The sequence below is a fragment of the Cebus imitator genome, unplaced genomic scaffold, assembly GCF_001604975.1.
Source record: "Cebus imitator isolate Cc_AM_T3 unplaced genomic scaffold, Cebus_imitator-1.0 Scaffold312, whole genome shotgun sequence".
Classification (NCBI taxonomy): domain Eukaryota; kingdom Metazoa; phylum Chordata; class Mammalia; order Primates; family Cebidae; genus Cebus; species Cebus imitator.
In genome coordinates this window covers 1,524,402-1,538,591 of record NW_016107627.1, presented here as the reverse complement: position 1 = coordinate 1,538,591, position 14,190 = coordinate 1,524,402, and the positions used below count along the sequence as shown (strand labels likewise).

Genomic DNA, 14,190 nt, shown 5'->3' with positions numbered 1-14,190 from the left:
TTTTTGGTACAAATAGGTTATCACTATGTTACCCAGACAGATCTTGAATCCTGGGCTCCAAGGATCCCACCTCAGCTTCCCAAAGTGCTGGGATTGAAGATCCATCTGGGTAACATGGTGATAACCTGTCTGAAATTTAAACTCAAATATACCAGCATTTCTGTTAACTTTCTAAGAAGCAAAGAGTCAAGACACAAGACAAACATATCAAACTGGGCTGAAAAATTATACACTGCTTACAGAGGAACTCATGAACTGTCTTCACACAGGTAGGTGGAGAGTAAAGGGATGAAGAAAGCAACAGCATGCAAAAGATAACCATCAGGAAAGAGGCAGAAAGCCACCTGGAGCCCAGACCATCAGATTCCTGACCGCTGGGGAGCAGCAGGGCCACTGCGGAGCTCACCTCAAAGCTCAAGGACACAAGGACTGACAACCACCAAGACACAGAAAACACTCCTCCTGCACCCATGGGAAGGCTAACCAGGGCCCACAGGAGTCTCCCTCTGGGAAAGAGGCACAGGCATGAAGACACAGCTCCCGCAAAGCCGAGGGTCAGAGGCAAGCCCTCAAGCTCAGGATGAAGCAGGCATGCAGAAACACCACAAGCAGCCCCTTGGCACGCAGGAAAACCACAGCAGCAAGAAAGCTTAGGCTCGACCCAGCTCATGCCTGCAGTGACTCAACACCCCCTCCCACAAGCCACCCAGCTCCCCAAAGCCTTAACAGAAGAAGAGTTGACACTGTTTTCAGGCATAAGTATGCCTTCCTCAGTCTCTCCTGTCCTATTCCGCCCGTCAGCCATCAGCCCATACCCCCCACGCACCCACCCCAGTCCTAGGCAAGCATTCATCTATTTATCTCTGTAGGCCACGTGTTTTTTTTTTGAATGCTGTACTGGACTGAAGAGTGTCCTCTCAAAATTCACATACACTCACAACCTGTGACCGTGACCTTACTTGGAAACAGGATTTTGGCACAGGTAATCATGTTATGATGTGGCCGTACTGAATAGGAAAGGTTCTGAATCCAAGGTGACTGGTGTCCCTATAGAGAACGGGAACTCTGGACACACAGATGCACAGGGTAAAGGCAATGTGACAACTGAGGCAGGGATTAGAGTTATGAGAATTATGCTGCCACAAGCCAAAAATATCAAGGACTGCTCACAACACCAGAAGCCATGAGACAGGCATGGAGCGGATTCTCCCTGAAAGCCTGCCCCCCCAGGAAGGAAGCCACTCAGCTGGAACCTGGATAATAGACTCTGGCCTCCTGAAGTGTAAGAGAACAAACTTCTGCTGTGTTATGCTATAGTTTATGATCATTTGTTATGGTAGTCCTAGCAAACTAACACAAATTCCATAAAACTAGAAATAAACTATCTATAGAAATCTAATAAATAGTGGCAATTTCTTCAAAAAAGTATCATACAGAAATTCCATGAAATAGCATGAATCTCACAAATACAATGCTGAAAACAGAGGCCAGACACAAAAGAATACATACTGTGTGATCCCATTAATATAAAGTTTAAAAAACAAGACAAAAGTAATTATGCTGCTTAGGTATGTATTATTCAAAGGAAGAACGATATGAAAACTGAAGGTTCTAAGAAGTCAGTCAGATAGGTGACAGTTCTAGGGAAGATGGAGAGGGAATCAGAATCGGTAAGAAGAAGAAAATGAGGCTGAAGTAAAAAGAGCTGGCTGCTTTGTAAATATTTCTAGACTCAGTGGTGTTTATGATTTTTGCTTTATAATATGTTCAATTATGCATCTGTGTTCTATTAATATTTCTGCATAGTTCACAATAGTTTCTTTTATTTCTTTAAACAAAAGAAAAAAGGAAAGAAGAAAGGAAATAAAGGCACCAGTTACAATGCCAGTAGCTTCCTGAGATTTGGAAGTATGTCCCCCAATGTCAACAGTTCCAAGGGCAGCCACTTGATTCTCAACGTCCTCACTGGGCAGAGGTGGCAGTTCCTCTGGGAGCCTAGCTGGGTGGTACAGCAGTTGGAGTCACTCCCAGAAGATCACTCTGGGTACCCTTCCTTCCTCCATCCTTCCAAATCACTGAATCACTTCCTATTTATACTATCTAGAGGAATTTCTCTTAATAGCACATACACAGACAAATACAGTTCATCTAGAAAGGTTCAAGAAAAAAAACAAAGTGGTATTACCAACATAAAGTATTAACAGTGACAAAGCAGAGGTTTAGATATTGAACTTTAGAGGGATGCTTATCCATCATTCCTAACAGATGTCTTAGCACAAGCATAAAAACTAAATCTTTATTTAACAGTTTATGGAGTTAATTTTTTAACTTTTATAAAACAAAAAGAGGTGGAGAAGAAAGGGTAAAGTACAGCGGCATGGAGAGAAATAAAAAACAGTTGTTGTTACCTGGAGTCTTGTATTCATTTCCAAGAAATAAAAGTTCTTCTTAGAGTCCACGAGAAACTCTACGGTCCCAGCAGAGGAATATTTCACCGCTTTGGCAAGAGCTACAGCTTGTTCTCCCATTGCTCTTCGAGTCTCCGCATCCAAAAAAATGCTACATATACAAAAAGAATATGTGTTTACATTTTGGACAAAAATCAGCTTACCTTTTGTGTGCATTACATAAATGTTTTCTTAAAATTTACTCAGATATAGAGTAAATCATATATCAGTTTAAGAATTCAAAATATTATATGCTTTATATATGTTTTATAATATGTTGACTATACTATTAAGCCTAACATGCTTAAATAAGTCAACTTTATATTTTTATAAAACAAACATTTGAACTTTTCACATTACACTGCAACTTCAATCCATTTACAAAATATATAACTACTCCTCATTTACAAAATAAATAACATACTCTTCACATGTTGTAATATTTAGCATATATATTCAGAATTGCTTGGAGTCAAAAAGAGAAAAATAACTTCTTAGAAACTAACATACACAATCAATCCTCATTGTTCATGGAGTTCATATTTACAAATTTGCCTACTTGCTGAAATTTATCTGTTACCCCAAAATCAATGCTTAAGGAGTTTTCATGGTCCTTTGTGAGCAAGTGCAGAGAGGTGAAAAATCTGAGATGCCAGCATGCTAAGGTTGAACACGGTGACGTTCTTCCTTCTTGTTTCAATGCTCATACTATAACAAACATCCTTTTCAAGGTCTATTTAGTGTCACTTTTTTTTTGCATTTGTGTGTGTGCTTGTGTGTGTGTGTGATTTCACTGTCTGAAATGGCCCTCCAAGCATTGTGCTTAGGTGCTGTCTGGGGTTCCCATGGGCAAGAAGGCCAAGAAGTACTGTCTGGAGAAAATGTGTGAGGGATAAGCTTCATTCCGGCATGTGTTACAGTCTTTTTGGCCAGGACTCTGAGTTCACTGTTAATGAATCAACCACAGATATTAAATAAGAAATACACATAAAACAAGATTATGTATTAATCCACTGAGGAAAATATTATGAGTAGAGGTTCACAGGAACCTAACCCTGTATTTCCCCTAAGAGCAATTACTCAGTGTTCACTAACTCAGTAATCAAGGTGACTTTAGAGAACATCACTGCCGCAAATAACGGGAATCAGCGATACATCTACTAAATCCTACAAGTTTGGCTTCAAGATACCAAACTTACCTTCAAGCAGGCAAGTTAAGCTAAAATGATTTCAACAAACCCTGAAAAAATATCATCAAACCACTTCTGCGTTTTCACAGATTTTGCTGCTATGAAAGAAAAGTTCTGAGAAACAAAACATTAACTACTTTTCTACTTGTGGATTAAAATTATTCTCAAATGAGCAGGACTGAGATGATATGTTATAAAAGTTTTATTATGGAATAGTATAATAAACTTGCATGAACCTGCCTCCAGTATATAGCAACTATTAATACATACCCACTCTGGCTTTATCTGTGCTTCAAGCCCACCTCTCTATCAGGCCCACTCTTAATTTTTTTAAAGTAAATCCCAAATTAGGTATCATTTCACTGGTAAAAAATACATATCTGTTTCTATGAGATAAGCACTTTTTTGTAACACAACTATACGAGAAACAAGAACTCCTTAAAAGCATTTAATAACCACTTGGTATTCAGATTTCTCTGTCTCATAAATATCTTCATACAGCTGATTTCTTTGAATCAGGATCCAAATATGGTCCAAAACTGCATTGAATTTGTTTTTGTATCTTAAGACTCTTTTATTCTGTAATGCCCCTTCCCCATTTTCCGGCCAAGGATCTGGTCATTTTCCTGTCTCATTCCTCACATTCTTGGTTCTACTGCACGCAACCCCACGGTGCCTTTTAACATTCATATCACATTTCTATTTCATATAGACTGCTAGTTAGACCCAGAGCCTTGAATATATTCAAGTTGATTTGGGGTGAGGGAAGGGGACAAGAAGAGTTCACAGGTGAGAAGTATACTTCCTACTGTCTCCCTTTTGGTAAAGTTAGAATAAATCAATGGTTTCAAGTGTTATGAGTCTTATCTATAATAAATATAGTTTGCATTAACCTAATGCATAGACATAGATGACATTTCAACAATAACTGGCTGACAAAACTAATGCAACCAAAAGAAAAAACCTAACTAACAATTAATATTATAACATTTGGAGAATCTGAGTGAAACTGTATTTTTCTCATATCTGATCTTATTCTATATTTTTCCTTATTTATTTATTTATTTATTTATCTATCTATCTATCTATCTATCTATCTATTATTTTGAGACAGGGTCTTGCTCTGTCACCCAGGCTGGAATGTAGTGGCATGATCTCGGCTCACTGCAACCTCAACCTCCCAGGATCAAGCAATACTCCCACCTCAGCCTCCCAAGTACCTAGAACTACGAGCATATGGCCACATGGTCAGCTGATTTTTTACTTTTTTGTGGAGATGAGGTCCCACTATGTTGCCCAGGCTGGTCTCAAACTCAGGCTCAAGCAATCCTCCCACCTCAGCCACCCAAAGTGGTAAGATTACAGGCATGAGCTACCACGTCTAGCTGATTCCTACTCTAGGAATTGAAAACTACATATTCCATTTATTTTAACGTTTCATGGTGTACAAATACACATCAAGTCAGTATTAATGATGAGTTCTAGTTTTTTCATTTTGAGTCCTACTGCTATAAGTTTTCCTCTTTTTTTCTCTAAATAAGATAAGGTACGCATATGAAAAGTTTACATTTCTAGACAAAGAAAAGAAACAAACAGATTTTATGATTCAAATCTTTCAGTCTGTGAAAGATTTCTATTCCAGGCAAGACTTGAGTAGGTTTTGAATAAAAACAGAATGTTAGTTGAATGGGAATCGATAAGGCAGTTAAGGAAACACAAAATTGCGAGACTAGCGTGTTGAAGACTCCTACTGTTCCACCAACATTCTTTTTCCCCTGCTTTCATACTACAGTACTGTAGGACTTTGGTTTAAGAAAAAGATATTTATAAGTCTCCCTAGCTAAGTACCTAACTTCACATCAACACCAAGTAATTAGCTTTGGCTTCCAGGATCTTCCTAAAGACACAGGGAGAGGATTCCCCTTGGCTTTTCTTCTTCCTCCCTTCTCACATCCTGGTCCTGGGACATGAAGAACTAGATGGCCACATGTTATGTAAGCTACACAGTTCTTCACAGCATACTGGCTGATGTGTAAGCACAAGCATCCCATGAGAACAGGAAGTGGAAGCTGGCAGTTTCACAAGGCCAGGGCTGGAAACTGGCACAGCATCATTTCTAAGTAGTCTATAGGTCAAGCATTCACAGAGCACAGAATCAAGGAAATGGAACACTGATCCTTCCCCTCATTGCTCAAAGAGAAAAACGTCAAAGGATTTGGGGTCCAAGTCTTAAAACCAATACACCATGCCATATTTTTAAAACCCAATATGACTAAAATAGGGTTTAATTTTTACCATTACTCTAGGGTTAAAAATTCATTCACATTCTCACTATTTTCAGAAACTATATAATTATTATATCAAGATATGCTAACTCTGCTGATTAAAGCTACAATACGCTATATTTCTTAGTGTCTGATAATTAAAAATAACTAGGAACACTCACCTGAGGATTTTTAAGAACAGAGATACCAGAGTATATACAAATAGCAACCTAGCATCCAATTAGAAACATGATTCCATACACCAAACTCATGAAAGGTGTCCTAAAGAAGTATCCAAAGTGGTTCTGATAAATCAAGGAATTTCCAAGAACCACACTCCAGAAGCCTTTCATGACAGGATAAATTCAGGACCAAGTTTACGAAACCTTCACCAACATGAAAGTCTAGAAGGCATGTATCTCAGAAATCCTGTGAAATACCATCAGGTTCCATACTTTCTAGAAGCCTGCAGCAGTCACAGTTGGTTCTCTACCCAACTTTCTCCTCTAATAAAGATCCACTTCTGCTGGGTGGGGTGGCTTATGCCTGTAATCCCACCACTTTGGGAGGCTGAGGCGGGCAGATCACCTGATGTCGGGAGTTCGAGACCAGCCTGACCAACATGGATAAATCCTGTCTCTACTGAAAATACAAAATTAGCTGGGCGTGGTGGCACATGCCTGTAATCCCAGCTACTTAGGAGGCTGAGGCAGGAGAACCGTCTGAACTCAGGAGGCAGAGGTCACGGTGAGCCAAGATTGCACCACTGCACTCCAGACTGGGCAACAAGAGCAAAAAAGAAAAAAACCTCACTTATTTTTCACGTATTCTCCCACTTTTACACATTAAAGCACTGAGGAAACCAAGTAAAAAATTCTTAATTATATAAATATGCAGTAATAGAGTCTACATGAACATTAATTCCACTGTGGCCAATAAAGCAAATAAAAAAGAAGTGTGGCTGGGTGCAGTAGCTCACACCTACAACCCCAGCACTTTGGGAGGCTGAGGTGGGCTAATCACTTGAGGCCAGAAGTTCAAGGCCAGCCTGAGCAACACAGCAAAACCTCATCTCTACTAAAAATACAAAAATTAGCTGGACATGGTGGTGCTCGTCTGTAGTCCCAGCTACATGGGAGGCTGAGTTGGGAGGTTCACTTGACTCTGGGAGGTGGAGGCTGCAGTGAACCACGATTGCACCACTGCACTCCAGCATGGGCAATAGAGTGAGACCCTGTCTCAAAATAAATGAATACACAAATGTAAGAAATGCATAAAAGCAGCCACTTTATAAGTGTTCCTTGGGAGAGACTTACCTTGGTGCTTCCTCCACCACCTTCTGATTTCTTCTCTGAATTGAGCACTCTCTTTCATTAAGCCACAAAGCATTCCCATGTTTATCACCTAGAACCTGGAAAAGCAATATCATTTGAAAAGCCATATAGCCACACCCACAAAGTAGATGATGGTTGATGTTTTCCCCATGCAACATCTCTTGGTTTTTAATATTCAAACCTCATGGAATATACATACCTCTCAAAACATTCTTTTGATTCATGTTAACATAGGAAAAGTACATTACTCTAAAGCTCGATGAAACATTTTTATCACAGAGATTTGAGGAAAAAGTGTTCGTATGACCTTTCAAATACTGTGAGTAAAACATCAGAATCAGTTGTACAAGTTTTGTGAAGGACACTGAGTGTTAGCGAAGGGGATAAACGCTAGATGTCGGTGTTGCTGAGAAGTGCCACCACAGCTTTATTACAAACATCTGCTTGATGTTACCATTATTAAATGTCTGTTGATTGGGAAATGACATAGTATGCATTTACATCCAATATGTAGTATGTTAATTATATATGGATGTCTTTACTGTGGTTTATTTTTGTTATAGGAAACTGGTAAAAGGTTTAGAGTTAATATACAACACATTATAATTTTTCCCATTGTGATATTTATTGAACATCTCTAACGTGAAAATCAGAAATCCAAAATGCTCCAAAAGCTGAAAATTTTTCACATGACTTTCAAAAAAAACCTCACTGAAACGTGAATTTTCAGATTAGGGATACTCAACCAGCAGGTATAAATGCAAATATTCCAAAACCCCAAAAAATCTGAAATCTGAAACACTTCTGATCCAAAGTACTTCAAATAGGAGATACATTCAACCTGTAATGGAAAAAGTTGAGATTGCCAGATAAAATACAAGATATCCAGCTAAATTTAAATTTCAGATAAACAATGAATAACTTTTTTCTAGCTATGTCCCAAGCACTACATGGAACAATGATTTAAAAAATCATTGTTGATCTGAAATTCAAATTTAACATGTATCTTTTTCAGCTAAATCTGGAAACTCAAAAAACAGATATTCATTACAGTTTTTCCCTAGAACATCTGATTTTTGCAAATGGACCAATCTATTTTCAGAATTGAGATGATCTATATTTCTGAATACATATATTAGGTTCAAGAGGTAAGATCTGTTTTAGAAGCCAAAAGACCAGGCACTAATTTTAGTTCCAAACAGCTATGCAACTTCTCTGGACAAGTCATTCTGTTTCTTCATGCATTATAAACAGCAGATTATATCAATCTTAATATTTTACATGGCTGCTGAAAAACATCAAATAAATAAAGATCATGGTTATAATTGGTAAACTATAAAATAAATAGTTAATATATGACTGTAAAGTTAATTTTTAGGAAGAACCCTTTCTGAAACTCAAGAATGATTCCAAGCAATGAAGGAAAACAGAACAGCAATAAAATGCCAATAAGCTTGAATTTTCTTTCTAAGACTCAAAAGTGGCTGCATGAAGTAAATCTAAAAATATTTGAAATCATTAAAATAACCCTCAACCTCTTTTTAAATTCTAGTTGACAAGAAAGTAAAAGCAGACAGTCTCCAAGAAATAAAGCCAAAATAACCATGACTTCTCAGAAATATTTCCAACTATAAAATATCAGATTCATATACAGAATCAAGAGTTTGTTCTTCTCTAAATTCTGTATACTCTCCCACTTCATTTTTTTAAAATTCTGTGCATTTACTAGGCATTCAATAAAAAAGATTTGGTGATTATTTCATTAAATAAATGTGGAAGTTATGTAACTAGAAGACATTACTGTGTAAGTAAATAGTGCTTTAAGGGAAGTTAACCCTTAAATGTACCATGAGTTGTTTTTAAAACTTTATAGGTTTACATACTGAATGTGGAAAAATCTCTAAGCTATGCTGCTTCCTGAAATATGATAATAGACTATGCCACATAGTTCAAGCCTACTGGCATCCCTAGACCCATCCCAGGAAATGCCAGTAGTGCCCTGGCTGGGAAATACTGGTTTACACCACATAGAGTGGTGCCATTCACACTGCCAGTGCAGTTTCAGTATGGAAAGGACACAGTATATAATGGCTCATGTGAAAAACAATAGGTGACATACACATACATACTTCATAGACTATGTATGGAGGAATAGCCAAGCAACTGTAACGGTGCCTGCATTTAGGGACAGAAACTAGAGGACTTAGAGAGAGGGTAAAAGGGATGCTTACTTTTATTGACTACCCTTTACCATGTGCAGAAATTACCTAATACAAATAAATAAGTGAAAACTAAAGAAAAGTAAGCTAAAAACCCTTCCAAGTATGGATCAAATACAAGAACATCTGTGTTGCCTATTTAAGCTACTGGGAGGCATTTTCACCTATGTTTAAAAATATCACCCAGGCTGTATGCCATGGCTAAATAAACTAAAAAGCTGATGCAGATATGTAATTATTTAATACAAAATAACAAACATTTATTGAGTATTAGTAATATGAAAGACAATAGCCTGGTTGCTGGGGACAGCAAATGAGTAAGACCTACTCTCTACCTTCAAAGACCTCACGGCCTATTAGGAAATTCAACTAGCTAAAGATAAAACAGCCTACCTAAGTGGTCTTCCAGTAGTGTGAACAAGTGACAGATAGGGAATATAGTGAAGGACAAAATTAATTCTTCCCCTAGGATCTTACAAGAAGGACAATCTAAGTATCTCTGCTAAATTACAGATGTAAATAGCCAACTGTCTACTCAACATCTACACTTCGATATCTAATGGGCATTTCAACCTTGATTTGTCCAACTTTATAACCTGATTTCCTCTCTCAAAAACATGCACCTCTCACAGTCTTTCCTATCTCAGTAAAAGCCCATTCCATTCTGCTCATTCCTCAGGCCAAAACCCTAAAATCACCTTATTTTTTTTTTTCTTAAACATAACATCCATCTACTAGAAAATCTGATATACCTTCACAAAATATCTAGAATCCAATCATATCTCACTACCTCCACTGCCAACCCTATGGCCCAGGCCACCATCATTTTCTCAGCAAAATTACAACTGCAAGAACCTCCAAAGGTATCGCTCAGCTTTCATGCTGGCTTTCAATTGCAAAGACTCAATGACTACCACGTGCCTCCCTTTCTTAACTGTGTTGAATAGGGATATTCATTGGCGTGTCATATACTTTTCTCATCATTGTATGTTGGATGAATGAATACCAGACTGTCTTTAAATTCAGGTCTTTACACCAGAAGAACTGCTCTTGAAGGACCATACATAAGAAGTCTCAGGCCAGGTGTGGTGGCTCATGCCTGTAATCCCAGCACTTTAAAAGGCCAAGGTGGGTGGATCATGTGAGGTCAGGAGTTCGAGACCAACCTGGCCAACATGATGAAACCCTGCCTCTATTAAAAATACAAAAATTAGCCAGGTGTGGTGGCACATGTCTGTAATCCCAGCAACTCAGGAGACTGAGGCAGGAGAATCGCTTGAACCTGAGAGGCAGAGGCTGCAGTGAGCCAGTATCACACCACTGCACTCCAGCCTGGGTGACAGAGTGAGATTCCGTTAAAAAAAAAAAAAAAAAAAAAAAAAGTCTCATCCAGACCTGGCCCAAGTTAGAAAGGAAGCTGTATGTATTCTGTTTATGGGAGGGCATGATCACTGAGGGCCAAAGAGTGGGTTGTGGTAGGTAGTCTCCAAAGAAGACCCCACATCCAACGAAAATCCTGGTAGTTCCACCCTAATATAATCCCATCCAGTAACGATTTTAGACTGGGAAGGAACTTTGCAAATGCAGCAAAACTCATTCTGTGCCAGCTCTGAGCCTAAACCTTCATAAGGTAGGACAGTGATTTCAAGCAGCTCTGACCAGTGACAAGAATTCTGGATATTCTTTTAGAAATGCTACATGGAGAAGACATGTGGAGATGCCCCAAGACTTCACAGAGAAAAAGACAAAGGCCCTGCTGTCCACCAAAGTGTCTCAGCTGAGCTCAGGCTTTACACCAACCCTCCAGGGAACCTAACACAGGACATTCTAAACCAGTCAAGTCCCAGTATAATGTCTGCCCCAGAGAACAACACGTGATGGAAAAGCAAGAGCCAGCTGAACCCAAGCAACCCACAGAATCATGAGGGATTGTTAAATGTTGTGCTGTGCTTTGTGGGAAAACATACCATAACATAAAATTAACCATTTTAACCATTTTTAAGTGCATAGTTCAATGATCTTAAGTATATTCAAATTCTTGTGTAGCCTTAAATGTTGTTTTAAATCACCACATTCTGAGGTGGTTTGTCACTCAGCAAAAGATATTCAAAATACACAAAACAAGCAAGTGGACTTACCAAAGACACTGGATTCAAAATAACATTTATAATAGAAAGTAACATTTATAACAGTATCTAAAATTATCAAATATCTAAGAATAAATCTAATGAAAGATACACAAAACCTCTGCACTCAAAACGACAAAACAGTGCTGAAAGGAATTAAACAAGACCTAAATAATTGAAGAGATATTCCAGTTCATGGATCCATGAAAATTCAACATTGCAAGCTGGGCATGGTGGCTCATGCCTATAATCCCAGCACTTTGGAAGGCCGAGGCAGGCAGATCACTTGAGACCAGGAGTTTGAGATGAGTTTGGGCAACAAGGCAAAACCCCATTTCTACAAAACATAGCCAGGTGTGGTAGCACATGCCTACAGTCCCAGCTACCGGGGAGGCTGAGATGGAAGGACTGATTGAGCCTGAGAGGCCAAGTCTGTAGTGAGCCATGATTATGCCACTGCACTCTAGTCTGGGAGACAGAGTAAAACCCTGTCTCAAAAAAAAAAAAAAAAAAGAAAGAAAGAAAGAAAAAGAAAATTCAACGTTGTTAAGATGTCAATTCTCCCCAGAATAATCTCTAGATTCAATATGACCCAAATCCAAATCTCCCATCAGATGGGGTGGGTGGAAGTGGAGGTGAGGGTGGGAATGGGTGGGGTGGGCTTAGGTGTCTCTAGGGGGAACAGGTTGACAGGCAAGGTCTAAAATTTTCACGGAAATTCAAAGAACCTAAAAAGAATCAAAACTATCCGAAGAAAAACAACACATTTAGACCACATACAGTATCAGGCTTCTAGATTTATTATAAAAGCAAAACAGTTAAGATAATGACTAAATCTCAGATATTTGCAACAAATGGTCATTGCAGCAAATGATGCCGGAAAAAGTAGATATCAGAATAAAAAAAATTTTCTCTGAGTCTGCCTCACACCAAACACATAAAATAATAGTAATTAATTTAAATATCATACCTAAAACAAAAAAAACTCCTAACTAGGGTACACAAAGTAGACTTAAACTCGATCTTACTATAATTTAGAACCTCTGTTCTTTCAAAGCCATTATTATTAAAGTGAATAGGCAAGCCACAGGAAGGGAGAAGGACACCCTATACATACATATGACAAACGACTCATAAGCAAAATAGATACAGAACTCTGATATGCCAACAATTTTTAAAAATCTAATTTGAAAAAGGAGGGAAAGGATGACAGTTTGAGAAATCAATTCATAAAATAAGACATTCAAATGGTCAATAAACTTATGAATACATGCTTAACATCATTACTTATCAGGGTAATGATGTATTTTATATAAATGTAAAGTATCTCAATTTAGAAAATATTAGAAGGCAAAAACAAAGCCTGTTAGCCTCAGAAAAATTGTGTTCGTTGTTTTAAAACATCCAACTGATTATATAAGTTAGCATATTTTTTCTCCCTTTAGAAAATGTGAGGCTCTATGTGATGATTTTTTTACCCATAAATAATATCTATGTAAAGTGACCATTAAACTTAAAAAACAAACTGACAGAATCGAGGACATTTTATAACATGCACATCAGAAAAGACAAGGTCAGCAAATAACGTTTTATTTAACTGGTTCTCTCTCCACACCAAATTAAGATTAAAAATATACTTAAAATTGATTATTTCTAATTTGACATTTGTTTTTTATCAATTTTAGCTATTACAGATCAATTCATAGTCATAAATTATAAAATTAGCATGAAGGTATTTTCAACAGGCAAATAAAAACTTCAGCATACTTGTCTTCCACGTTTTATTTTAGAAAACCCATTGTGTTTTGCCAAAACCTGTGCCCCTACAACCACTTTAAGGATTATATTAATCTGAATAGAAGAAATGATTTATGCATCTCTATACAACCAGCTCCTAGAAGAACACCTGTCACAGCTACACGGCCATTTGGTAAACTGATGTAGCACAGGAGTCCAGGTCAGGTATTTTTCTTTTTAAAAAATGCCCTATAATGGCTCAGTCTTGGAAGAAGGTCAGCCTGGTCAGCTATCCTGAGAATGCTTTTTTTGGAGGTAGATTTTCGTATCTTTCCCAATCCCAACCAACATCCTAGCACTTTAGCAGAAAGTATAACAGATTCCAAATGCAGGTAATGGATTTATTTTGTACATGTCAAAACAATTCACAATCATTCTAAATGGAAGAAAACATAATTCCAATAGGATTAAATGATATTATTTTTAAGTCATAGTAATGAAAAAGCATCTTAAATGTACCAACCTGGATTTCTATGTGACGAGGATTATCAATAAATTTTTCTATTAGTAGTCTATCATCGCCAAAACTAGAAGCAGCTTCTTGAGATGACAATCTAAAACCATCCCTGGGGGGGTGGGGGGGGAGGAAGAACAGTCAGAATAACAAAACAAATAGAACTATCATTACAAAAGAAAACAAAATCAATTAAATATTTATTTTGGCTTACTTCTAAACAAGGCAAAAACATTCACTCAATATACAAATAACTTAGTTAATTTTGGTTAACCTGGAACTTTTCTGCTCACTAACTCTATGACCACGGATGAGTTACTTAACTTTGAAGATTCTAGATTTTCTATTGAAATAGGAAT

The 14,190-nt window shown here is 37.7% G+C and overlaps 1 protein-coding gene across 4 annotated transcripts in view; it reads right to left on the bottom strand.

The window, feature by feature from the left end:
• PCCA (propionyl-CoA carboxylase subunit alpha) overlaps positions 1–14,190 on the bottom strand; it is a 429,187-nt gene that overhangs the window by 250,518 nt on the left and 164,479 nt on the right. For all 4 annotated transcript variants that reach the window (XM_017503569.1, XM_017503572.1, XM_017503570.1 and 1 more), the window contains 3 exons: positions 13,841–13,943; positions 7,218–7,312; positions 2,409–2,559 (listed from right to left, as the gene is read on the bottom strand). In XM_017503569.1, coding sequence (XP_017359058.1) covers positions 2,409–2,559; positions 7,218–7,312; positions 13,841–13,943 — 349 coding nt within the window. The remainder of the gene's footprint in view (positions 1–2,408; positions 2,560–7,217; positions 7,313–13,840; positions 13,944–14,190) is intronic.